Source organism: Diadema antillarum, unplaced genomic scaffold (assembly GCF_040938485.1).
Source record: "Diadema antillarum isolate AM-2024a unplaced genomic scaffold, OU_Dant_1.0 seq00001391_RagTag, whole genome shotgun sequence".
Classification (NCBI taxonomy): Eukaryota; Metazoa; Echinodermata; class Echinoidea; order Diadematoida; family Diadematidae; genus Diadema; species Diadema antillarum.
Window position 1 is genome coordinate 286,536 of NW_027272146.1, and position 26,572 is coordinate 313,107.

The following is a 26,572-nucleotide window of genomic DNA, read 5'->3' on the forward strand; positions in this document are numbered from 1 at the left end:
TGTAATGTAATTTGTTATTTATCTGTTGCCAATATGTGTTATGAATGTGTGACAAAATCAAATTTCCATGTCATGTTTTTATACATAATTTGGACAATAAAGAAATGAAATGAAGTAGATAAGTAGATAGGTACACACGTATATAGATAGTAGTTATGACGTTCGTATAAAGATAAACGAGGTGATGAAATACGATAGGCTTTGTCATGCACCAACAAAACCATGTCATGCACCGACAAACAATCTGGAACCAACATCGAGACTTGAACCTTCTGAGAGCCAAAATGACCACAATACAACTACTGTTCACTCCATTTTTGCAACCAGTTCTCTCTAGTGTCCCGGATGGACACTTTTTATTCCCGTCCCTGGGTTCTCATTGCTGTTCTCCATCACAGGCTTATGTAAAGTTTTATTTCTGGTGCCGTGTTCCGTCGTATCATCAGCAAGTGACTTGACTAATTGATTCTATTCTTCGACATAACTTATTGTAGGCAAAACAAACTTTGGCTAATAACATATTCACCACAACACAAATAAATTGCATAATATTTGATGTTATTATTTAATTCTTAACATACAGTATGATTGCAATTGAAAATAACATTGGTAATCCACAAAGTATCATGAATCTTATCTTCATATTAAAGTGTATGATTGTCTTACAACACAACACAGCAATATCATGAAAAATGAAGATGGTAATTTCCTTTTTCCTTTTTTCTGAGTAACTGTGATAAACGCATTCATAACAATCACGCTGACAATATCCCTTAATCCAATGGTTAGTAATTTAGGATAATAATGACTTTCAACTTCAGTTATTGACCAACTGTAATTTTCAAACAATGAAGGAGAACTTTGATGACGTCATCCTATGATATTTTTTTTAATTTCTTACACGAATGCTTAGAATGGTCTGAAACGGATGTGAAATAATTTGTACCTCACATAGAAAGTTTAAAACTATAATTAGACATTTCATATATCAAAGTATAACAAATTAGGTGGTCCGTTCAATTCATGATTACGAGCGATTGGCATAGCCAGGCAATTTTAGAAATTTTCGTCAGAGAACAGGTTTGAAGGAAATACAGTATTGCATGTGATAATGTTTCGAACAGAAACTTTATCAAAGCCTAAGTTTCAACTTAAACGTAATGTCATTGTGATTAATACATACAATAAGATAACAAAAGACACGCCACGAGAGATAGAAGGGACACAAGGGTCAGATAATATCAAAACTCTGGGAGAAAACCAGCTGAGGATAAAAGGGAGCTATTCTGTTAAATGAGTAATGTAATGTCAAGTGGTATTTCGAAACAAATGGACTGAAATAGATATAACACGTAAAAATATTTGCAATTTAGAAGTTAAAATTCAATTCATGTTCTCGCCATTACTACGTCATCAAATCTATAATGACACTGTAATTAAAGTTCCAAAAAAGAATTTTGATGAACTACAACATTGTAAAATATGTTCACAAACTGGTCAAGGATAAGTGACATATTATGCTCGAAGGAATTCCGATATGTTGCTGCACTTATCATCTATATCTGCAATGTCAAGTAATGCGCTATCAGAACTTGTCATGAATTGATGTAAATCTAATTATCGCTTTATGGGCATGCACTGAAGACTCAAAATCCACCTATTCTCTCTCTCTCTCTCTCTCTCTCTCTCTCTCTCTCTTTATCGTTCTTTTCTTTTTAATTTCCTACTGTCAATAGAGAAGAAAAGCTGTACTTCTTGGAACTATACTGTATACACACAGTACTTTTGTAGGCGTGGTAGGGAGTGGGATGGATACTGTAATATTGGTCTGCAATGTGATTCTATCATTGATATTCCCTCATTGTGACGATCAAGACCATCAGACAAAGTGGGAAAAAGAGCACTGGTGTGCCCTTCAGGCGAGAAGACTGGCCGTGGGTTGTGTACCCTACGGTGTCTTGGACTCCACGGGTTGTGAGCCCCTCAGTGACTTCGATGGTTGTGTACCCCTCAGTGCTGTTTCGGGGTGTGTACAGGAGCCTGTTGATGGAATACGCGTTTGGGATGACGTCTCTCGTGGCGTCGCGAAGGATCTTGTTCATAACCTGACGCGGGCTGTAAGAATTGTGTTCTCCAAGTATTATGGCTGCCGCACCTAGGGAAATAATTATGCATACATGACCACGCGGTGCCTCAGCGATACACTCAAAATGATTGACACTTAATGAGGTCTCACAACGTGGTCCGCTATTACAATGACTTGAAGAAGTGTGGGATACATAACTTATTAGTCACAAACGACAAACAGTTACAAATTACACGTTTTAAACCTATTCTGAGCGCCTTACGTATAGATACGGCGTAGGGAAGTATAAAGTAACCATCTTATTTCAAGGCCTATCATTACATGAACTTTCTTTTGATAGATATCAACAAAATCATCGCAGTTGATATTTTATTTATGGCTACAGTCCTTACAAATATTATCACAATTTGTACCAACGTTGGAAACGTAACATAATGACATCATTTTAAGACTAGAAAGTTGTCAGCACTGATAAGTTGTCAGTTTCTGACAGTTTCAATAAAATCCTTGGTTTAGACTGGCTACGACTCTCCGGTCACTGACTGTTACTATGGTGATTGTAGAAACCGTAGCCGGTAGCGTGGGGATACCGTGGACTTGGAAAAGCTGGCCCGGCTCGGATATAGATATTTAATAATCTCCGTTACTTATTGTGCACAGCCTTTTTCACTGATCTAGTGTACAATTTAGGCCTACATATACAGCCAATAAATCTCGACTGGGGTCGACCGTTACCGATAAACACATGCTTCACGCATGTATTCGCTGGCACGTGGCTTACGGGTGCTATTACTCTGCGTGCAGCAAATAAGGATCGATCTATCCACGCTAGCGAGTCTCTGATAGTTTATCACCGATAATCATGATTAATAATCATGGGAATCGCCATTGTATGTACAATAAATTGGTAGCTATTTCAATGAAAGTGGAAAAAGCTGTGACAACGATATACAGGCAAGAAAAGTAATGGTGATACCAATTACTTATAAAAACATCATATACCTCTGATTATGTATCTTGAATGCGCGTCAAGAATCTATTCCTTCATGGAAATCTACAAAGCACTGTTAAATAGACATTTAGCTGTATTCTTCAGGCATCAAAACGTATTGACAACCAGTATGATACCTATAACAAAGGTCAAAATAAATTTACGTCGTGTCTGAGCGGTGTAATCATTTGCATATCTTTTTTGGTGGTCTTGTGAAAATGCCTCATTTCTATGCACGTTGGGATTGACTACTGTTTTTTTTTTTTCGCATGAAGAAATGTTGCATTGTTAAAATGAAACAAAATGTTACAAATTTATATGCGTAAATCAAAATGCCTTTTTGATTGGTCAAATGAAAGAACAACTATACCATGGTATATTCTTTATTTTTTTTTAAAATCAAGTATGACTGATTTGAAATCTTTTCCACTATAGAAGCATGACCCCAGCGAGTGCTATAACTGATTAATGTGTTATTCGTTAAGAAACAATGAAGCAGGTTTATTCATTATCTCTAATACGGGTAGTATATCTCACACCTCGTATTTCGATCATGAATTTCCCTGTCTGTTGCATTGTATCTCATCTTACGTGCGTTTTTTCTTTTTTTTTCCACAAATTGCAGCATGTGTCAGCACTCCATGTTTACGTGGACCTTATAAGTCGAAGGTACCAAACTCCACTGTAGTTGTAGTATATTGCACATCAATGTCGGTTGAAAATACATGTGCGAAGGAAAGGCGATGATGTTATTTCTCCCTTTAGATTGTAGAGAAATAGAAATCAGTGAATATTTGGTAATAATTCAGCAATTATAGCTCCCCCTTGAAAAATTCATAACAGCTGCATGATCATTATGATTATAAAATGATTTCATAAACAAAATAATTTAGTCAAGACTGTGTTCAATACTGAGTCTGTGGAACAGTTGCGCAAATATGCCTATATACCACGTCGTCTAATTTGCGCATGTGATGAGGGCCACATTTGCATTTGGAGGACATTTTCATGTTTTCTAGAACGTGCGGTCGACCCTCATTTCCCGTGCAAATCCGTAAAACTCACCTGTGACGTGGGGACAAGACATAGACGTCCCGCTGATCGTTGCGGTAGCATTGTCGCTGGTGTACCAGGTACTGGTGATATAAACCCCAGGAGCGTACAGATCCACACAATCGCCAAAGTTAGAAAATGCGGGCTCATAGTCATTACTAGCGGTTGCAGCCACAGTCAATACCTGCCATTGAGAAGAAATAAAAAATAAGCGTCCAATCAGGTCTAAGTTGTGATTTTATGTGAAGGTTATTCATTCTATAGGTTTAATTTCGGGACCAGTGCATGCATGGGACGGGGGAGTGTAGCCACCTAGTTCCTATTTGTGCATATTAAATATCCGTTTCATATATTATATAGAAATCTCGAATACGCGGATGATATCAGCATCATTTGGTAGTAATATCGGAGCAGGACAAGAGAAATCCGAGCTTTTTGATTATCCGCTTGATATCCAGATGGCGACCAGATTTTGAGTTTGTATAGACGCACTTCCAAAATATTATTTCCAAGATGCTGTCTACCGGTCACCTTTTCTTCTCCCAAAAAGCGGCAGCATAAACGCATCATGGGAGAGGCTTTTACAGTTATCATGTCTATATCCCGTCTTTTCCATATGTTTAAAGTTCTGATTATTTTAAGAAATCGAGAATGCAGTATTTCTTGAGTTGCCTGCGATGTTCTTGTGCAAAAATGAGTTAGTGCCGACTGCATTCGATTTTATGTTATATTATAGAATCAATGAAGCTTTCCTTGAACTTTGAAAAAACAGCGACCCACAGTGATGACATGAGTTGTCGTGTAGTTCATTGTAAGTGTCATGAATAACGAAATATTTTTTTTTAAATTTCTTGATGATAATAATTTAGTGTGTATTAGTCCACGTTTATTGTTAACTATACTAATATATACTTCTATGGAAGTCTTATTATGTTAAGCGGCAATAAACTGTATACACTTAATAAACAATTTTAAAACAAAACAATTCGACAGCAACTATACAGATGATATCAATATGACAATATCATTCTCAATCATGTACTGGTTTTGTGTGGAATGGGACTACGGGTCCATGGCTTCTTGTCATATTGCAGTGAAAATGCGTAGCGTTCTATACCTTGCTCAGGTTTAGGTTAGTGCTTACTAAGGTTATGCAGTTGTCAATCTAATTTTTAATGAGATTTTCTGATATCACGAATTCCATTTCGTGATATCAAAAATTCGAATTTCTGATATCACAAGTGCTTATTGGTTTATCACGTGAAACCATTTTTTTTTAATATCACGACATCGAATTAGTGATATCACAAATTAAATTCGAGATATCACGAATTCCCAGTCTTGATATCAAGAATTTGTGATATCACTTATTCCAATTTGTGATATCATTTATTTACATAGAATTTCAGCACTTACCTTTCGGAAAAAAAAGAAATCATTTGATTTCGAGCATTAGTTTTGAACAGAAAACCACTGTGAATTCGAGCGTTAGTTTAGCGCAGAAATTCCGATGGAATTTCAGGTGTTATCTTTACATAGAATATAACGATAGTTAAAGAAAAAAAAAATGATGAAAAGTTTTGGCGACCCGTCTTTCATTGAAAGTGATTGGAGTTAGTTTTAGAATAATCGATAGAAATAAATCGTTTAGCAACATATCTAAAATTCCGTCATTGATGTATTGTCAATTACTTCAAAGTCACATATATTCCCTTTTTTTGTTCCTCTCATTTCTCGCTACTAATAGCAGAGACTGGTTGACTTACAACTTTTGTTTGCGTTTGATTTGATTTCATTTGATTTTATTGTTCTACATCTCAAACACAAACAACATGATACAATCGATTGAACATAACACTGGACCTAACGTTGCAATTGAAAAGAATACAAGAGAAGACAATTTTACAGATATGAAATGTGGGTGACCTACTAAAAGCAGAGCTTGTAATGTATAGTTCCCTACGGAGATGAACATGTTGGTCTTGTTAAACAACAACCTAGTAGTAACGTAAACTAAGCAAAAAGAGCACAAGAAACAAATAAACGTTTCTCTTAACTCTAAAAGATACTAACTCCTTGCCTCCCCCTGTATCTCCTCCAAGTGAATAACAGAAATTTCTCATTGCGCAGATTTAAAAAAAAAATTTGAAGTCCTTTGTAACACTACTTTCTTCTCACTACAAATTTACTACAAACTGTTTGTTTGCGATGCATACTGCTGCCAAACGCCTTAGAAGATCTGGATATCTTCACTTTTCTTGTTCTGGTCTTAAGACTTGGGCTTGTGCATTTCAGTTTTGTTCTCCAAGGTTTTGGTTCTTGAATAAATTTGCCTGCAACAGATTACACGTTACATTATTTTACAAAATCATAAACATACTGGGGCAGGCAACCCGACACCAGTGGTGGACATTTGGCAGGTTTACGACTCCCTCTTCTATTTGCTGTCTCCGCACCCTGCATGAGTCGCTGTCTCTCTATCTTATTCGTTGCTGCTGACATACGCAGACAAGAGGCGTGATTGCCCTCGCTCGGTCCTCCCCATTACAAACACATTATCATCGATTTGGTGTAATGCTTTAATTCACAGTTGATTTCTAGCCCAAAACTAACGCTCGAATTCCCTTCACAATGATTTTCTGCACTGCACTGACGCTCAACTCCCTGTGTATTTCTGCGGTAAACTAACGCTCGAATTCACAGCGATTTCCTGCACTGAACTAAAACTCGAATTCCCCGTGTATTTCTGCGCTAAAGTAACGCTCGAATTAGGAGTGATTTACTCCATTGAACTAACGCTCGAATTCCCTGTGTATTTCTGCGCCAACGAACGCTCGAATTTACATATGAATTTCAGCGCAAAACTAACGCTCGAATTCCCTGAAAATTACTGATATCACAAATTCGAATCTATGATATCAAAAATTAATTTTATATCACAAAATGGAATTTGTGATATCACTAAATGGAATTTGTGATATCCGAATTTTGCATTTTTGATATCACAAATAAGAATTCTTGATATCACAAATTCAAATTAGTGATATCACAAATTTATTTCGTGATATCACAAAATCGAATTTGTGATTATAAAAAAATCATTTTATGACAATTGTATAATATCACGTATTACCATTGGTTTTGCACGTGAAACCTATTTTTTAAATCAAGAGTATTGAATTTGGGATATCACGCATTCGTGTATGTGATACCACAAATTGAATTTGAGATATCAAGAATGGATTTCGTGGTGTCACAAATTTAATTTCTTGATGTCACAAATTAAGTTCATGTGCTACATTTACGGGAATTTGTGATATCACAAATTTCACTCTTGATATCATAAATTTGATTTTTTTTTAATGTCATAGAATGGAATTCGTGACATCAAAAATTAACTTTAAATGTTAAAAAAAAAATCTTCCCATACGCTCTTCATTTGTTGCTGGGTGAGGTTATGAAGTGTTTTGGTATGCTTATCGGAGTAGGTCAGCGTGTCTCTCTGCTTGCTGATTTCCAGAAATTGAATACATTACAAATTCTTCTGCTTTACATATTATAAGTTTTAAACTTGTTACTTTAAAACCGATTTTTGATCTTTTATACTTTATTTTCAAATCAGGGTGTACTTTCGGGGAAAAATTATTGTGTATAATCGGGTGCTCGTTGGAACCTCTCACACATGGAACGTATTTCTCATCCACAGTCGAAATGCTTTGTATTGCCCTCTACAGGTGCCTCAAGCAATGGACATCACGTTTACCAATTAGTACACAACTCAATAGACACATCATTCAATTAAATCAATGATGACGACTTTTTCATTTGGTACAAAACTACGCAAATTACATATTGTACGAAAGGGGCATTGGGGACATACATAATTATATTTCTTAAAGTTAACTTGCATTTGGATTTCTTCCAGGTGAAAAATAGCATGCGTTGACTCCGTCATTTCCCGCTGCTGCAACCACTGTAACACCGTCATTGTAAACGTCGTTTACAGCAGCGTCCATGACATCAGAAGCTGTGCCACCCAGGGACATCGAAACGATGGCTGGTTTTCTGACATTGTTTCTGACCCAATCCAAACCTGCTCAGAAGTAGGATGACAACCACTCGTTTGTTTTGTTCTCAATGATATTATATGCTAATGTATACCTATATATATATATATATATATACACTTAAAAAAAGTAAGTTCCCCCCTAACATTTTTGGATATATCTCAGAAAATATTTTACGGATGTTCATAATTCGAACGGGAATGGATAGGGAATTTCATTACTCATAACATGAATGGCATATCATTGCCACCAGATATCATTATTGGTGTAAAAAAATCGCATTTTATGTCAAAATGCATGGGAAAAAAAGTTGCACTTTAGGCCATAGGAAGCATATTGTATACATTTCCTATGTGGGTTAGCAAATGATCATTTTGCATCATGCCCTATAGATCAGTTTGCAGAGGGAAATGGCATCGAACGTATGGAGTGGCCTGCAAGATCCCCTGACTGTAATCCAGTAGAGAATATTTGGGGTATCATTAAGTGGAAAGCGAGCAAGAAGTTGAAAGATGACACTTCACTGCAAGAATAGCGCATCTTGAAGAGAGCATGGGATAACATTGAGCAGCGCCGAGTACAAACTTTAGTTAATAGTATGAGGAGGAGATGCCGGCTGGTCATTGAAGCGGATGGTGGACATTATCAATTATCAAATACTTCACTGTATGCTCATGAAAAGAAAGAGACAGAGAAATATGCAATAACCCATGCTTAAATGTTCAGAATCATGAGTGATTGTTTGATTATTTGTGTAAAAGTCATTGCAAATCACTAAAGTGCAACTTTTGTTTCCATGCATTTTGACATAAAATGCATTTTTTTCACACCAATAATGATATCTGGTGGATATGATTTGCCACTCATGTTATGAGTAATAAAATTCTTTATCCATTTCCGTTTGAATTATGAAAATCAGTCGAATACTTTTTGAGATATGTCCACAAATGCTAGGGGGGAACTTATTTATTTTTGCTGAGTGTATATATATAATTATAATGATATATAAAAAGAAAGGGAAAGTAAAACTGAGGGGATGGAAGACTGATGGAAAAAAATGAAAGAGATCGTACAATGAGTTGAGAATAAATGAAACCAAACATTCCCAGGCATTTTATGATATGTAAAAAAAAGACCCTCGAAATGCTATATAAGAAGTCAGCATTGTTTGCTGATTCCTGAAATCACTTTTTCCTTCCACTATGTTAATAATGCACGGTTGTGTGCATTTTTAAAGAGTTCAGAATTTGCTTACACTATACTATTGAAGAATGCAAACAAAGTCGTCTTTTTTTTACACATTTTATGTTTCGAGTGATCCATTCATTTAGGCGTATTTTTCTTACAGATATGCAAGTCTTACCTTCCAGTACTCCAGTCAGCGTTCCATCGCCATTGCAGTCCAGAACACGTACCGCATACAGGGTTGCAGCTCGGGCAATACCGAAAGAGTCTGCCCCTATCGTTCCGGCGACATGCGTTCCGTGTCCGTCACAGTCAATTCCGTCCTGCGGCAAATTGATTAAGCACAACAATACACATGATAGATGCACTAGAAAGAAGTCCCGTATTTCTGGCTTTTAGGAAGAAGGGGGCTGTAAGAAATGAAATAGCGAATATTTCTGTCAAGAAATACCGACCCCAACGAACAACTCCAAGCAATGCCGTGTCATGATTTTTCCACTTACTAATTAAAGTTTCCAAAAACCTATAATCTAAGTGCAGCGACAGAGCAGGGGAATGGTAAAGGTAGAGGATACCCTCTCCCTCACTAGGGAGATTTTGCTTTTATCATTGCTCCCCCTCGAATTTCCTTTCTCGGCCATCGATTGACTGAGAAGGCCCACATTATAAACACCAAAATGAATTAAACCCATGACATAATATTCTACTGTATATTATGATCTTGATATTTCATTTTTAGAATAGTAAAATAAATTAGCACAATATCATAAGGGTGATATTCAAATTGAAAATGGAAAATGGAACCAATTTTATATTTTTTTTTCGATTCAGCACCCCGAAATTGACCAAATTTATAGTTAAAAAAAAAACAATCTCTGAACAAACACGGGGGCGGATCCAGGATTTTCGTAAAAAAAAAGGGGGGGGGGGTGCGCAAACAATATTCCTGGTGCTACTTCCGGGTTAACAAAAAATATTCCTAAAATTTCCGCAATTGGAAATAGAAATTGATAAAAGTAACAATTGAGACACACCTTTTATTTTTCATTGTAACAAATGGAATAAAAGTAGTACAGCAAATTACCACCCCCCACAAGAAATGGAATTATATCATAATATGTAAAATAAACACATTCCCCATTCATTTCTACTACCTTTCACGACATACCTATACACTTACTATCCACAGTATCAAAACCCATCTACAGCGCGTCCAAGACAAAAACGAAACCAAATTTGGTTTATGACATGCATAAATGAGAAGATCCGCTTCACTTCTATCATTATTTTGATGCACTAACTCACTGTTCATATTTCATGCATGAATGGGTTAGAACAATGGACGATGGTGCTATCAAATGACTTCATTCGCAAATCGCGACTTTGAGTGAGTTTTTCAGACTTTTATGTTTCAAAAAACGAAGTTCATAACCAAAATATCAATTTTCTTCTTCCATATGAGACTTTATGCGTAAAACATAATTGATGCCTGCTCTGGAAGAAGTTGCATGAAAACTAAACATGCTTCATTTCAACCAAGTCTATGGATACCATAAAAACGGTTTTACAATTTGTTGTTTCGAAGGTTTGTTATTCCAAAGGTTTGTCATTGCGAATGTTCATTAATCCGAAAATGAAAGAAGGTTCATTATTTAGAAGGATCATTGATCGGAAAATGAAGTAAGGCTCGTTCTTCCCAAGGTTCGTTAATCCGAAAATGTATTAGGGTTCGTAAGTCCGAAGGTGCGTTAATCCGAAAATGAAATAAGTCTCTTTATTCCGAGGGTTCGTTTAAATCCGAAAATATAGGTTTTCCCGGTCAATTTCATACTTTTGTTATTCAAATTCATGAATGTGCATTCAAATTCACACAGTGCAAGCACACAAAAATATTCGGGCATTCGAATTCAGAATCTGAGCAATCAATTTCGTTTATGGGCGTTCTATTTCGTTTTCGTCTAATCAAATTCACGATGGGGCGTTCAATTTCCAAATACGAACACCGACTTTCCTACTCGTGCATTCAAATTCATGCGATAGTCATTTGATAGTCCCGGTGAGCTTGTTTGTAGCGTTAAATTTCATTTTCAAACGATAGTTCCTACTTCGTGCAATCAATTTAACGAGGAAAATGGAGTAGACTTTTTTGAAAAAGGGCCAACAACCAATGAAGGCTTGTACATAGTGTAATTACGATTGTTTACAGGTTCTACATTGTTCTCTGTTCATGTATTCTTTGATTTTAATCTCAGTAAATTTCAAATTGTAAGGTCCAATCAGCAGTGCATCCTAACAACACAACGACAAATAAATCATGTAGGTTTTCCCTGTCAATTTCACACTTTGGTCATTCAAATTCATTTAACGTGCATTCAAATTCATACAGCGCACGCACGCGGATATATTCGGTCATTCAAATTCAGAATCCGAGCGATCAATTTCGTTTATGGGCGTTCCATTCGTTTTTGTGAAGTCAAATTCACGATTGGGCATTCACTTTCCAAATGCAAGCATTGCATTTCCTACTCATGTATTCAAATGCACACGATAGTCATGTGATAGTCCCGACGAGCATAATATTACGAGCGTTCATTTTTATTTTCAGGCGATCAAGTTCCTACTTCAATTTAACGAGGAAAATGGAGTAGACTTATGCATATGGTGTAATTATTATTGTTTAAAGATTCTACATTGTTCTCTGTTCTCTGTCTTTGTTTTTCATCTTAAAAAAAAAATAAATAGTAAGGTCCAGTCAGCAGTGCATCCAAACAACACAACGACGATGTAATCATATTCCTTGAAGATACTGTATGCATGCTGACAACGCCCAAACACTAACCACATAATGGTAATACATCAATTTAAAGACAAAGTGACACAATGACCTCATAATAGTCCCACAAAAGTAAACCGATAAGATAGCAATAAACAATAGATGTTCATGTTATCAGTTTTAATGTAAGGCTTAGTCGAATTTGCTTTTTTTTCTGATAGTGTCAACCAGCCTTCCGTATCATGCTTGTCTGTAGGCATATACAGTTCCTAAAGATTGTTTGTTTGTTTGTTTGTTTGCTTCATTTTCCATTAAAGAAGATGGCTGCAATAGCTGGTCTTCTATGGGGTCCAGTTGGATATAAGGTGGGACCACTTCACCGGGTCAAACACTCTGCTCTTTGCAATAAATAAATGAAGTGGGATCTTTTGCGTGCATGTGACTCTGCCACACGGGACCTTCATTTTACCTCCTATCAGAGGGACACGTGCCTGTATATTCCTTTTCGTGAAGCCCGAGTTCATATTTGTCAATGAACAGGTGGACCTCTACGTCAAAATAAATAATATTCATCATAAATCCCGATATATTCAAAGCTACATGAAAAAGACACGCATGATACGGCCCTAAACTAATTAAATTCCGGCCTTCTTTTAAATACTTGAAAGCAGCTTTTTGGAACATAGTTGCCTATTCAAGAACTTGAATGACCGACGAGATTCCGTCGCCAGCTTGACATGAATTTGAATGGTCTTTGCTGAAATACGTGCTCCTCTCTTAAATTTGAATGCTCCAATAGTGAATTCAAATGCTCCGATATAGTGAATTCGAATATTGTAACCGGATTTTGAATTTGATTGCTGATTCATTGCTGCGAGTGTGGAATGCGTGAAATTGAATGTTCGGAATAGGAACTTGGAAGACAAAAGTATAAAATTGACCGGGAAAACCTATATTTCTTGGTGATACTGCATGCTGACAACGCCCAAACACCAACCACATAATGACAATTCATCAATTTAAAGACAAACTGACACACAATTATCTCACATAGTCCCGCAAGAGTAAACCAATAATAGCAATATACGTACAAAATGTTTATGCATTAGTTTCAATACAGTCGAAATTGTTGTTGTTGTTTTTTACCTAGAAGGTGTCAACCAACCCTCCGTATTATGCTCGTCTGTAGGCGCATACAGTAGTCAAGGCGCAGGGACCCAGAAAAAATGACTTCGTTCAACCCACCCAGCAGAAAAGGTTTGACTGCATGGGGTGGTCGGTTGGACCCTCTGGAATACTCCTAGGTAGTATGTGATTCCAAATTGTGGTATCAATAAAATTTTACAGGCCACTTTAGTTGCGACAAGACCTTATTGTTCGAAAAAGAGTCTGCGCTTGCCAAGACTACTGCACGCACCCCTCGCACTGCTAAAGGCGCCAGTGCCAGCCTTGTGGAGCGTGTTGTAGTCTTAGCGCACGCAGACTTTTTCTTCGACAAACAAGGGTTTTCGCCTGCAACCTAACTTTTCATGCCAAGCTGGGGCCGGTGTAGTATAGTTTTTAGACGTTTTTATTTCGTCTTAATTTTTCCGAGTTGCAGCAAGCTGAGTAAGGGCGCATACCCAGTGATTGAGACGCCCGAACCGTTTTGTTTTGTTTTGTTTTGTTTTGTTTTGTTTTTTCGGGCGCCGCAATCACTGGGTATGGGCCAGCGGGCTTCTGCACATACACAAGCTGCAAGAGAGTAATAAAGACGAAATAAAGACGTCTAGAAACTAGACTAGGGCCTGTAACGCTTGTCGCTATAAAGTGACAAAATAATCACAGTTTTTGCATTTACTTCATGAAGAATTCATCAAAACTCCATTTAACCATAAAAATATGTACATGTTGCTAGAGATGTCAGCAATACAATGGGATACATTGTAAGGTAATATTGGGCATGGTTACCATGGTAACGAGATGCCTACACGACGTGATTGGTAACCCCAAAATGCCTACGCCAACTGCTGCAAACTTTGGTATTTTTGTTCATATTTTTAGATAAATGCAATGGAAAAAAGCAAACATTTTTATTGATTATTGTAAAAAAATAAATTTCTCCTGTTGCCATGGCAACCAGTATTATCCAATCAGGATTCAGCTGTCAATAACTTAAAAACTAAAGCCCATAATTTCAGAAAGCTCGATAAGCATGTCCTGCATAAGTGTACCGCATATGGGAAGAAAATATTGAAGCATTCTCAAGTTACAGCAAAATTTGTAAACAATATAACATAATATAAAAACATATTTTGAGTAAACGGCCATTGAAAGGAAGATATCATTTTCGAATAGTAAATACATGAAAAAGTTGCATCCGTCGTACTTTCAACACAAATTTGACTTCAAAAGTACACGCAAATGTAGTTTTTAGCAATGTATGGACACAGATTTCCCTTAAAATGTGAATACAGAGAGCAATTAAGCCAATGATATTCTAATGTTAGCTCTTTTGAGTATTTACAGAGTGATGGTTATTCGAAACAACCTTGGAAAAGAGCAGAGAAAAGGTCCCCGCAGATAACCCGCACATGAGAGTACCTAGTATGAATCTCGCCCGTAGTTACCCGGAGTTGCGCACGCAAGTCACATTTACCAGCAGTCAAGTTTATAGGCCCTGTCACCTTTCCGGGCAAGCTACGCGGGCTTGTTACGTGTGGGGATTTTCCTGCACGCAGGACAATTTTTGCGGGCGGACAAGGCTTTGGGCGAGTTTCACGTGCGTCCTACATGCTGGACCCGTGCTTCTTACGTTCGTCTTAAGTGCATTTCATGTGACCTGCGTGTCAGGCGCATGGTTGGCGAATGAGGGCTGACAACTTGGTAAAGGACTCCTTCTAAAGGAATTCAATGTGCATAGATTCACGGGCAACTTACGTACTTCAAGGGGATCAACGGCTTGCGACTTGCGGCAGCTACGGGCCTCCTACTGGTGTTCTGCGTGGACCTCTGCAGGCAATCTCCGCGACTCACTCGGAAAATGTTTTGGTCATGCTCAAAACTTGGCTGCGGGTAAATGTATCGGATTAGCGTCCGCACCTCCGGGCAACTACGGATAGATACCAGATAAGTACTACCAGGTGCGGGCCAACTGCGGGGAGCTCCGGGTAGCTATTTTTTCCCCGCAAGTCAACCCGCAAGGCTTCCCCAGGCACGGTTTGACAAGGCCTTGAACATGCTCAAAACTTGTTCCGGGTGAGTCGCGGGGGGTTGCCCGCAGAGGTACACGCAGAACACAAGTAAGCTAGAGGCCCTTAGTGGCAGACCTCGCAGGCGACTCCCACGTAGGTACTACGCAGTCCCCGTATGTCGCTCGTAAATGAAAACGGGTCGGTTTCGAAGCTTTCACGCAGGTCACACGGAATACACTCAAGTAATAGGTAAGTAGCACGCGTCTAGCAGGTAAGACGCAAGTACGGAACTCGCCAACACTCTTGTCGGCCCGCAGAAAATTCTCCTGCTTGCTGAAAATCCCTACTCGTTACAAGCCGGCGTAGCTTACCAGACCCGGAAAGGTGTGACAGCTCCGTTAGTTTGCAGGCACAAACCTTTTTTTGGTAGAAAAAAAAAGCCTGCGTCAAGACTACTACACTCGCCACTGGCACTGTGCGTCCCATAGAGCTTCCTGCAAGTGCCCGTGGTGCGTGTAGTAGTCTTGGCGTACGCAGACTTTTTTACGTTTGTTCCAACAAATAATGATGAAAAGTGGCCTGTAAAATTTATTGATACCACAATTTGGAATCACATACTACCGGGGGTGTTCATGGAGGTCCCATCTACCACCCTGTGTGGTCAAACCTTTTCTGCGGGGTGGGTTGAACGAACTCCTTAATTAAGCCGCTTACAGGAATTAGTGCCTTGACTACAGTGCCTAATGTTTGTTAGTTTCATTTTTCATCAAAGAAGATGGCTGGATAACCCATATCCAGCTGCAATAACTGGTCGTCCATGGGGTCTAGTTAGATGTAAGCCTTTAACAGCCTGCTCTTTAGGATGAATAAATGAAGTGGGATCTTTTACGAGCATGACTTGTGACTCTCTCACACATGGGTCCTCCATTTTATCTCCAATCCGAGGGACATGTGCCTGTTTATTCCTCTTCGCTAAGCGCGAGTTCAAAATTTTCATTGAACTGGTGGACCTCTACTGCAAAATAAATAATCATAATAAATCCCAATAATATTCAAAGCCAAATGAAAAACACATGCATACACGGCCCCAAGCTAACTAAATTAAGTACCTCTTTTAAATTGAATGCAGTTATTTGGAACATGGTTGCCTATTCAAGAATTTGAATGACCGAAGAGATTCCGTCGCCAGCTTGACATGGATTTGAATGCTCATTGACGAAATGCGTTTTCCTCTCTTAGATTTGAATGCTCCGATAGTGAATTTGAATGTTCCGATAGTGAATATGAATGCTCCGACAGTGAATTTGAATGCTCGGATAGTGAATTCGAATGACCGGATTTTCAATTTGATTGCTGATTCAATGCTGCGAGCGTGGAGTGCGTGAAATCGAATGCTCGGAATAAAAACTTGAATGACAAAAGTATGAAATTGATCAGGAAAACCTATTAAAATATAGGTTATTCTGAAGGCTCGTTAATCTGAAAATGAAATAAGGTTCTTGAATCCTAAAATGAAATAAGGTTCGTAAATTCTAAAATAATATCAGACTCGTAATTCCGAAAATGAAGTGAAATTCTTGCACTAGAAACAAAATACGGTGTTGTAATAGAGTGACCATGCACCACAAAACAACAAAAAAAAAAGTCGCCAGACATGGATTTGTTTATTAAGGGCAGACTCTAAGCTTTAAAATGATGTATAACTCAATTCAAATGGATTTTCCTAACCTATATAAATGTTGGAAAGAAAGCACACACTCTGGAAAGTGTGAACTGAGAAAAGAGGCTCTAAAGTACAGGGTCTATTCAAGTGTTTAATCTTTAATAAGCTGTGCTACCTGTGCCATGAATAGGACAAAAACATGATGTTAACCACTGTAGCACCAACAATTAAGGGATTATCAGATTAAGCTGAAATTGAGCATGGTTTATTACCACATTCTGACTATGATAAAAATCAACTTTCAGAGAAGTAGCACCATCCTTTCAAAAGTTATTAACTTTGAAAGTGAAGAGGGTGGAAAGGATTTTCAAGAAATGAAAGGGGCCTCTAAGAAAAACCTGTTCACAATACAAAAGGGTTGTGCAATAAAAAGGATTGTAGAAAAACTGCTAAAAAAACACTTTTTCATTATATTCATGATCCCAAACTCAAGAATAATGAAGAAGAAGAATACCCCTTTCAGAACATAAGGAAAACTCAAAATTGACTTGGTTGACCCATTTCACCTTTCTTGAGTCCTCCCATAAAATCAAGGGGTGCGACTTTTTGGTTGCTTTGTGATGCACGGTCAAAATTGATATACTGTCTTATGCATGCATTGATACACTTGCGCATATGTGTGAGTGTGTGTGTTGAGGTCAAGTACAAATAACCCTTGGAATTATTGTTTTAAATGCCCATCTTATCCGCCCTCATCCCCATTATCTACGCCTTGTAGCGTCACGCTTTATCAGTAGTCTAAAATTCATCATCATCATAACAATTCAGGAGAGGCATGTTCACTTTCAAAAGAGGTTGCTTACATGCTCATACTCTCTTCTGGAAGATATAACGGAATTGAAAGACAAAACAGACTGTGTAGTTTTTGTAACCTGGGTCGGATAGTGGATGAATTTCACTGAATGTCCAAAGATGGAGACAAGAAGAAAAAGTTTATCAAATCGTATTACATAATCTGTCCAAATGCACTGAAGATGCATCAGTTACTCAATACGGAATTTGATAAGGAACTGTTAAATCTAGCAAAATGTTTAATAGAAATAATGAAGCTCCACTTAAGCTAAAACTATAGTATTGTTCATTCCTTGATAAATCTCAATTTTGTTATTCTAGTAATGTATATATACTGTGCAGCTTGTGCTTCGTCGGTTTTTTAAATCTTTTTTGCGTGTATATACTTAAAGTATTTAATTATCTGGAGTGTTTTGTTTTTATTTTTTAAATCAATTTCATATTGCAACAGTCTCTTGAACCCAAATACAGATTGAAATTATTATAATTATACTGATTGCGTGTTGCCCAGCAGAAATTTTAAACAATATAATTTATAGATTATCCTCTTAAACCCGTCTTCACATTTTTATAGATTTATCAACCACACTTCATTTAAGATTTCACCGATTACCACTGTATCTTATCTATTTTTGTTTAACTGTTGGTTTGTAAATAATTTAAATACTTTATCAACCACACTTCGTTCAAGATCTTCACTTATTACAACAAATGTATATTATCTATTTTGCTTTACTGATGGGTTGTAAATAATGTTAATGGTTGTTAATTGTATCTTTTTTTTCTCTCAATTCGTGTTAGTATACTGTACGTTGGTTTGATTTTTTCCAATACCCTATATTTGGGTGACATGGGGAAAAAACACTGTAATTGTCATTGCCATTGGCATTGTCATTGCGTTGTCATAAATTCCTTCTGTATGTACTAGTACCTGTCCTCCAACAGTGTCCGAACCAACGACAGCTCTGCCACCAAAATAAGTGTTGTTCGGATTAATTCCACTGTCAAGAATATACACGTTCACTCCGTTTCCGTCACCTGAATACACAGAATACAGTGAGGAGCGGCACATGAAAAAGCTCTGACCTGATTCGGCCATGTCAATGCTCAAAATGCCTGTCTTGGATAACCTCTCAAGAGAATGAAACCGAAACATAGATGTGGATTGAGAAAACGCAGCATTTTTAGTAGAACACAGTCGTTGGAAACTAATGCATTTTAGAATTTATCGCAAAATGGAAGACTACTACAGTTTGTGCAGTCAATATGGAATATTATAAAGAAAATATTACATTTCCAGTAAATTGCATTTTTTTTCTTTTACGATAGGAAGAGTACATCATTTTCTACTGGGGATATTATTCCCTCTGCTTTCTGAAAAGGCAGGTTAATGATCTTTCATACGCCAGAAAAGTGAAATATGTTTATTTACCGACCATTTGCTTAATTGTTTTCCATATATGACTTCAGTTGTAGTCTCCTCTTCCATTGATGTAATGGGTGCACGTAAAGAGTTCGATACCCACGAAGCGAACAGCCAACTAGTCATACATTCCATGAGTCATACAGCCCACGAGTTATACAGCCGATGAGTCAGACAACCCGTGAGTTAAAACACTTAGCAAATGAGGCCCATGAGTCAAACACTTTAATAGGCAAACAAAGCCAACGAGTTCGAGGCATTAAGCCCCGTGATTCAATTTCGAGCTGGAGGGTCGTTTTTAGCTAATGTCGGAATCGTAAGCTTTATTATTTTGACTATTGTCGAACTCATGGCCCGGCTGCATGACTAATGACCCTTTTTTTCAATGTCGAACTCGTGGGGCGTATGACTCATGGGAGTCGGTTTTGTAGGACGACCCCAATGTAAGCACCAAAATTCCTTTTAAGAGTGACTGCCCAATTTTCTTCAACTTTCACAAATGTGTTTGGTTTCATTTTTCTTCAGTTCAGACCGAAGATAAATTTTTAAGAGAACAATTTCTGAATATGAACATACCTGCTCCTTTAAAAATCTACTGAGAAGTGATTGAGAGGAAAATAGTTATAGCAACATCTGAAGTGTCATCCCACAACTTTTGAAAGTCAAGGAACATGAATTAAAATGGGCAAAAAATTAACCAGAAAGTAAATATAACACAGGTGTCTAGCCAAAACATAATTGGTTATGAAGATGTGAAGAAAATCTTACTAGCTAAATTTGATGGAATTGGCTAATCAGCAAGCAAAATATCCAGACTCTAAAATTGTTAAGCCTGCTGGTATTTTTTATAATCATTAGTAGGCCCTAGTAAGTTTCTCTCACACAAACAAACAAAAATAACCTCTCGTGTTCCAATCATATCAAAGCTCCTTTGGCACTGCAGAATCTTCGGAAATGTTCAAAGGATCGTGAGGTTTTCTGATCATTTTAGAACGAACATGGCACCTTTTCAATGGAATCATACCGTACCCGCAAAGACGGTGTCTACGTCTAACGGGAGGCTGCGTTGATTGACACGATCAATTCCCCAAGAGTACTGCACCCGAACGATGCTGTTCTCTTCGATGTAAGAAACCTCATCCATCTCCAAGAACTTTAACGGTGGATACAAAAATAAAGAGGAGAGAAATTAGAGTTCTTCGGCACAGACTGCCAAGGGCAGCAGCGGTGTCATCAGATTTTACTTTAAAAAGAAAATATCATTCGAGTTTAAAGTAGCAAATAATTCAATAACGCGACAAAAAGAAAAAGAAACATCAACATCGCTGTGAAAACTAGTCTTCATATTTTTGTCTAATTCTTCATCTTTTTTTTTCATTGCTTGTCGTGCACTACGTCACCATATATTTCCATCCCACTTAATCTGCTTGCCAAGCGGTACATTAGAGCTTTAAAAAAGTAGCAATGCCTGTGCGATGCCTTCGTAACACACTCAAGGATGTGTTGCGTATAGCGTGCAAAAGTTACAGATGTCGTATGCAAGCTGCTAAAAAGTGTTCATCACTTAATGTAACCAGAAACATAATGCAAAACATCAAAACCATAATCAATTCTCTCAAACGAGTATATTTAGAGAACGTGGTAAGTAATACTCACCAACTTTCATTAATATTAGTGCTTATTTTTATACCAACCAGGTAATTTCATGATTTGCGATACTATAGTGTGGTACATAAGTCCAGGTTTATTAATCGAACATAATTTTATTCCATTGCTTGTCATATTTGGAGAGATTAATGTAACTCCTTTAGACTGATACTACTGTCACCTTATCACATTGGTATAATGTGTATACGCATATGTGTGTGCGTGCATGCCTATAGTATACACGCCCCAACACGCCTTTCCTCTTTCTTTCACATATCTCTTCCTCTTACAGGTCAATTTTCTCGTTACAGAAACGAACTGGTTCTGTTTCGACTGTCAAGGTTTGCCAGCGCAAAAACAATGCAATGACTGTCTGAATCCTTGGTTTTTTTTATTTTAGTCGTTTGAATGAGCAGGAATCTCGGGTTTTTTTTTCTATAATGATCCAAATCTCCGAATTTGCCACCCCACGTAGACAGCATGTACAAACACCCTTGCGAAAATATTCCAAGTGGAATGATATCTATTTTACTCGAAATTGACTTGTTTGAAATATGATATGCGTAATACACGGGAATGAATGTATCTTTAAGAAATAATATTGTAAATGATGGACATAAATTTTCTAACATAAAGTTAAATGCATATGAAGTATATGATTTACATGTGATATCTATTTAATATTTGTCAAAATCGTTCTGAAAATATTTCGTTGTCTCATAAATTATCTGATTACTTAGATAAACATAATATCAACATCATTTATGTCGAATAAGTTATTTTGATAATAAGTAATAAAGGAATAAATAATAAGGAAGATTTAGATAAACAGACTCATTTCACTTTTGAATAGTATATCTCAGATATTAGAAAAAAATACAGTTATTATTTTGTGAATTATAATGTCATCATTTTTCAGCTCAAAACCTCCCAAGATAATCCCAAAGATCCGAATAATACGAATTACGGAATCCTGTTTTTGTTGTTTCTAGAAACAAAATAGGTGGGAGAGGGACTTGCCCAAACCATCTCATTTTTAAACGAAACAAAATATGCACATTACCAACTGGCAAGTGCGGAATGCTAAGAGAAGTGAATTGGCTTAACATTGCTTGACAGCGGACTTAAATCCCACCTCTCCAACTTTTCTTATAACGTTGCCATAGGGTGCCATAGTATTCCGAACTTCACTCCTTCATATAAACGTTTAACGCGGATCTTGATCACATACTGTGAAAAAAAAATTGAGCAAAATAAAAGAGGAAATAAGACTATATACATCTCGTATTCATAGAAAAACAGAACTCGCAGATTTTAGAGAGTGGAAAAGGTCTCATGCAGAACTGTTATACTCGCGTTTTGCATATACTATAAACTTTCATAAGTGCTGTCACTGCTGAAGTACATTAATCTAGACATATTGATTTACATAAGGTTTGAATAATGTTTGCATTGATTGAAAAAGGGAGGAACTAAAGTTAAATTTCAATGAAAAGAAAAATATCTGTAAATAGAAAATACGGAGAAGGGTATGTAAGTCTGATATTATGCACAATCCAAACGTAACGAAAATAGGGCGTATGCAATGTTAATTGAGTGCTGTTTAAGTGACTCGTAGATTCATCCTGTTTTCAAGACTTTCTAACTCTCTATTTCTTTTTCATTTAGTCTTATGTGCTGAATGCAATCGTCCAAAAATACAGACAAATGAGATTGGTTGTGTTAAAACTTCCTCATATTGTAATTTGATAAAAATAAAAAAAAACCCAGTAAAATACAAAATGGCAAATTGGTGTCACAAACATAAATTAAATCTTTCTCGACGAAAGAGAGCTCACGAATTATATATTATGTAGTCTCCCAATGAGCGCAATTTTCTTACTTTTTGGAGCGATTCGGGAGACAAACGAGCGGAGAAGCCGTTGACAACGGTTGTGAAGACCAACTGAACTAAAGAATCCGACCCCGATGACTGAACTTCAGCTGAATGCGAGTCCATGAAGCTCTTTACCTTATACTCCGGCTAGGAACAAGCAACAAAAAAAAAAAAAGAGACGACAGAATATTAGGCGTCACAACCAAGACCCCCCGATTACAACGTTTCAAGCAGCATAACCTTCAAACATGGCGCTACGAGAAATCAGCTATTATCCTTTGTTAAGTCAATATCAGTTTATGTTTTAGCACGTTTTATGATTATGATATATATATATATATATATATATATATATATATATATACATAATAGGGAGAGATGATGTCTAGTACTGTGGTTTTAATTTCTTTCTTAGGTTAATTCGTATATCAAAAAGTTAAATGCATATTTTGGTGAAAATATAGGCATTGATTTTTGCTAAGAAAATAATTTGTGGTACAGAATTAGAGGACGACTGCATAAAGCTTTTGTTTATTCCTCTGCTACCAATAAATCAAGAATTCGTCTGATACTCTATCTCTCTTCTCTTTCTTTTATACAAACAGTCCTAAAGATTCCCGAAGTATATAGTTAAAAGGAAAATTATAATTTCAATGTTCCACGTCTTACAAGCTTGGCTTTTTGCAATAGTGGAACACTGTTTTCCATCATTGTGATTATTTACTATTTTTGTTGCCATGGCAAAGTGCATTGTTTCTTTTTTACGACATCATTCGTGTATAATATACTTTATATTGTATTGAAAAAATCTTTTATCAGACGAGTGTAAGAGAAATGAAAAAAAATTATCACTTTGGATTATGTCAACTTTTTCTTTTCTTTTCTTTGTGATGATGGAAATAGATAAACTATTGAATTGAATTGAATTATTTCTAAATGTTAATAGAACACATATAATGCGATCTATTTATTTTTTCAAGCCACTTCCAGGAAACGTATGTATCAAAATATATACAATGTTTTGGATGGATTTCCTGGATTGTGTATTGATAGGGAAGTGTAGAGAAAATTTCATTCATATTGATTCATTATATATATATATAATATATATATATATATATATATATATATATATATATATATATATATATTTACTAGTATATACTGTTCCAATTTCCAGAAATACCAGATCCTACAACAAGCACAGTATTTTTCTCCCTGATTCATATTTTTTGACAATATTCATCTGAAGCATTAACATACTTTCCATGTACCTGCATTGCTGATTTACATACGCACAAAATGCTTTTACAAGACCAATATTTTGGAATTACTTCTCTTCTCAAGTTCTTCAAAATTCTCCAAACTTCTTAAAATTATGCCTTTTAAATAAATATAGAAACCTGATATTGAACATTGCAGTTTGCATGTGATTCTGGTGTGTGATATCTGGCAGTCTGTAGGATTCCAGGCTTGAAACTAAACGCGTTTGAAAAAAAGCGGGATGTCAAGATTTTTGTACAAACTGTATGGCATGCTGTTTGGCGATGTCATCCTCAATTTACTCATTTTGCATAGTCATATTGGCTCTAAATCTGTATTGTAAAAAATGGGGAAACTTCGTGATTTCATAACTTTCTTAGCTTTTATCAGACTCTGATAAAAATTCTCTTCACTGTTGTGCTCGTAAAATTTTACCCTTTCCTCGCTAACTAATTGTTATGTAGCGCGGTCGTCCTTTGAACAGAGTATACTTGCTCTGTGCATGCCAATAGCCTTTAATTTGCAGCCTAATTCTATTTCGGACATTCACGGCTAGTTTTCCCAGCCGTTGATCAATATAAGTGGTGTTATCTAAGAACAATAACTGTTTAACAGTAACCTAAGCATGACTTTATAGACAAAACAATGTTTAACTTCACTGACTGGCGGACTTATTTGGGAGAAACAATTTAAAGGCTAATCCTAATTTTCATGAGTTCACGTCATAAAATTATGTAGCCTGTATACCTCTTGGGAATGAATATTATCAACAGAATAGGCACTATGATTAGATCAAAGAAAGCTGCTGACACTGTAATATTTCACTTAAAGCTTGGTATGTTTTGCTTACTTTGAGAACAACAATGTATTCTCCTGGAACCCGGTGACTTTCTGCTTTCGTTCTGAGCTTTGAAGTCGGCTCACTCGGGATAGAAGGCCTTGACGGTGTCGGAGACGAACTGTCTCTGACGGGCTTTGGTTCGATTGATAGCGTCCTGCTAGTCCAGGTCTTCGCCGCTTTGTTCTCGATGGCTGCATCCTCCCTTACAAGTGCCAGACCCACGATGACGAGAGCCAAGAAACTGCTGAACCGGGGCATGATTTGCGCTTACTTTGCACAAATTAGGAAGGGACACAAAATACTTTAGTGCCAGGTATATAGAGAAAGAATATTCACAGGTGACACTGTTGTTCTCAACATCAACCAGTTTTACTCTTCATCTGGAATGAAAACTAAATAAGTGACAATAGCCTCCAGGTTGTTCAAAGGAATCATGAAAACCAGCTCAGATCTGGTGGCAACAAACTGCTTAGTGGACGCGGATTCACCTCTGGCACACCCATATTTATTAGCTACCGATATGCACTTTGAACTTAAAAGGGTACACAATGTTGACGTAAGACATTGCCAACAATTACCTTCTTATAATCTTATCCAAGTTTCTCAAATTCTGCCTACAAGGAAGGTCACGGGTTATCCGAAATGAGCTCTTTGCAGTGTGAAGTGTGTGAGCTAACGAGTAATTCTCCTTTTTATGATAATCAAAGGTAGTCTGTGATGGCGCCTTTTCTTCATTAAAATGCACAACAAATATCGAATATCAAAATGAATGCTTTATGTTTCAAAAGGAACTGAATTCTAAAACTTCGTACTGCATTATTAATAACACTGCATTTTTGCAGTTCTGCCTGCGGTGCAAGGAATTTGCGTCGAGTATAATTATGCAGGAACATCATGTTTCTTCTTCTTTTTCTCCTAGATGCTCACTAAAAATACAATGGATTCCGCTATGAGAACTCATTAGTAACTTTTCTACTAGTCATACTTAAATGTGGTAGTATATAACCCGACATGAATGTGTGTAACACCATTTTTACTCTGACTTAAAAATTGCAAAGTCATCCACAAAATTATTTTCAGAAGAGAAAGAAGATGCATTGAACATGAATTACTATTCTCTTCACATCTTGAATTCTTTCCCAGACAATGCTAACCATCAGTTTTCATCCTGTGTATTCAAGCGAATCAATATATATATATATATATATATATATATATATATATATATATATATATATAGATATATATATATATATATATATATATATATATATATATATATAGATATATATATATATATATATATATATATATATATATATATATATATTGCACAAAGACAAACTGTAGGGGCGGAGAGTTCAATGGTCCTCTCAAAGTCAATCTCTTACGATCGTAGTTTGTCCTCTAGCTGCTCAGCAAACGAAGAGTCAGAAACAAAGTCTTGTTTTGCCAATCATCTGAATTTTAAGCTTGTAAAAGAGAACCGAAAAAAAACACAATAAAAATGAGGATGTTGTCACTGCCGATATCCGTCCAGACTGTTTCACTTTGATACACGGAGGGAGGGTGTATGGGTGGGTAAGGGGCATGTTAGATCTATTAGTAATCTATCGGTAATCCTGAGATTGTGTGGGGTTGCATTTTTTTATTAATTGATTTAATTTAATGCAATTCAA

General features: G+C 36.7%; 1 protein-coding gene across 1 annotated transcript; it reads right to left on the bottom strand.

Annotated features, from left to right (window-relative positions):
• Positions 1 to 1,844: 1,844 nt before the first annotated feature.
• LOC139708949 (extracellular serine proteinase-like) lies at positions 1,845 to 25,151 on the bottom strand. The gene is made up of 8 exons (XM_071620917.1): positions 24,903 to 25,151; positions 22,796 to 22,936; positions 20,296 to 20,419; positions 18,775 to 18,881; positions 9,561 to 9,705; positions 8,039 to 8,223; positions 4,143 to 4,314; positions 1,845 to 2,155 (listed from the first exon to the last, which is right to left on the bottom strand). Exons 1-8 carry the CDS (start codon positions 25,149 to 25,151, stop codon positions 1,845 to 1,847), a joined length of 1,434 nt encoding a protein of 477 aa, XP_071477018.1.
• Between the last annotated feature and the right edge of the window lie 1,421 nt (positions 25,152 to 26,572).

Bases quoted from the DNA above. Each gene is read 5' to 3' on its own strand.
- LOC139708949 (XM_071620917.1), bottom strand. From the start codon at position 25,151: ATGCCCCGGTTCAGCAGTTTCTTGGCTCTCGTCATCGTGGGTCTGGCA. The intron at 20,420-22,795 runs GTAAGAAAATTG...CCACCGTTAAAG, and splicing joins CTCCCGAATCGCTCCAAAAA to TTCTTGGAGATGGATGAGGT. The intron at 8,224-9,560 runs GTAAGACTTGCA...ACTTCTGAGCAG, and splicing joins GCTGACTGGAGTACTGGAAG to GTTTGGATTGGGTCAGAAAC.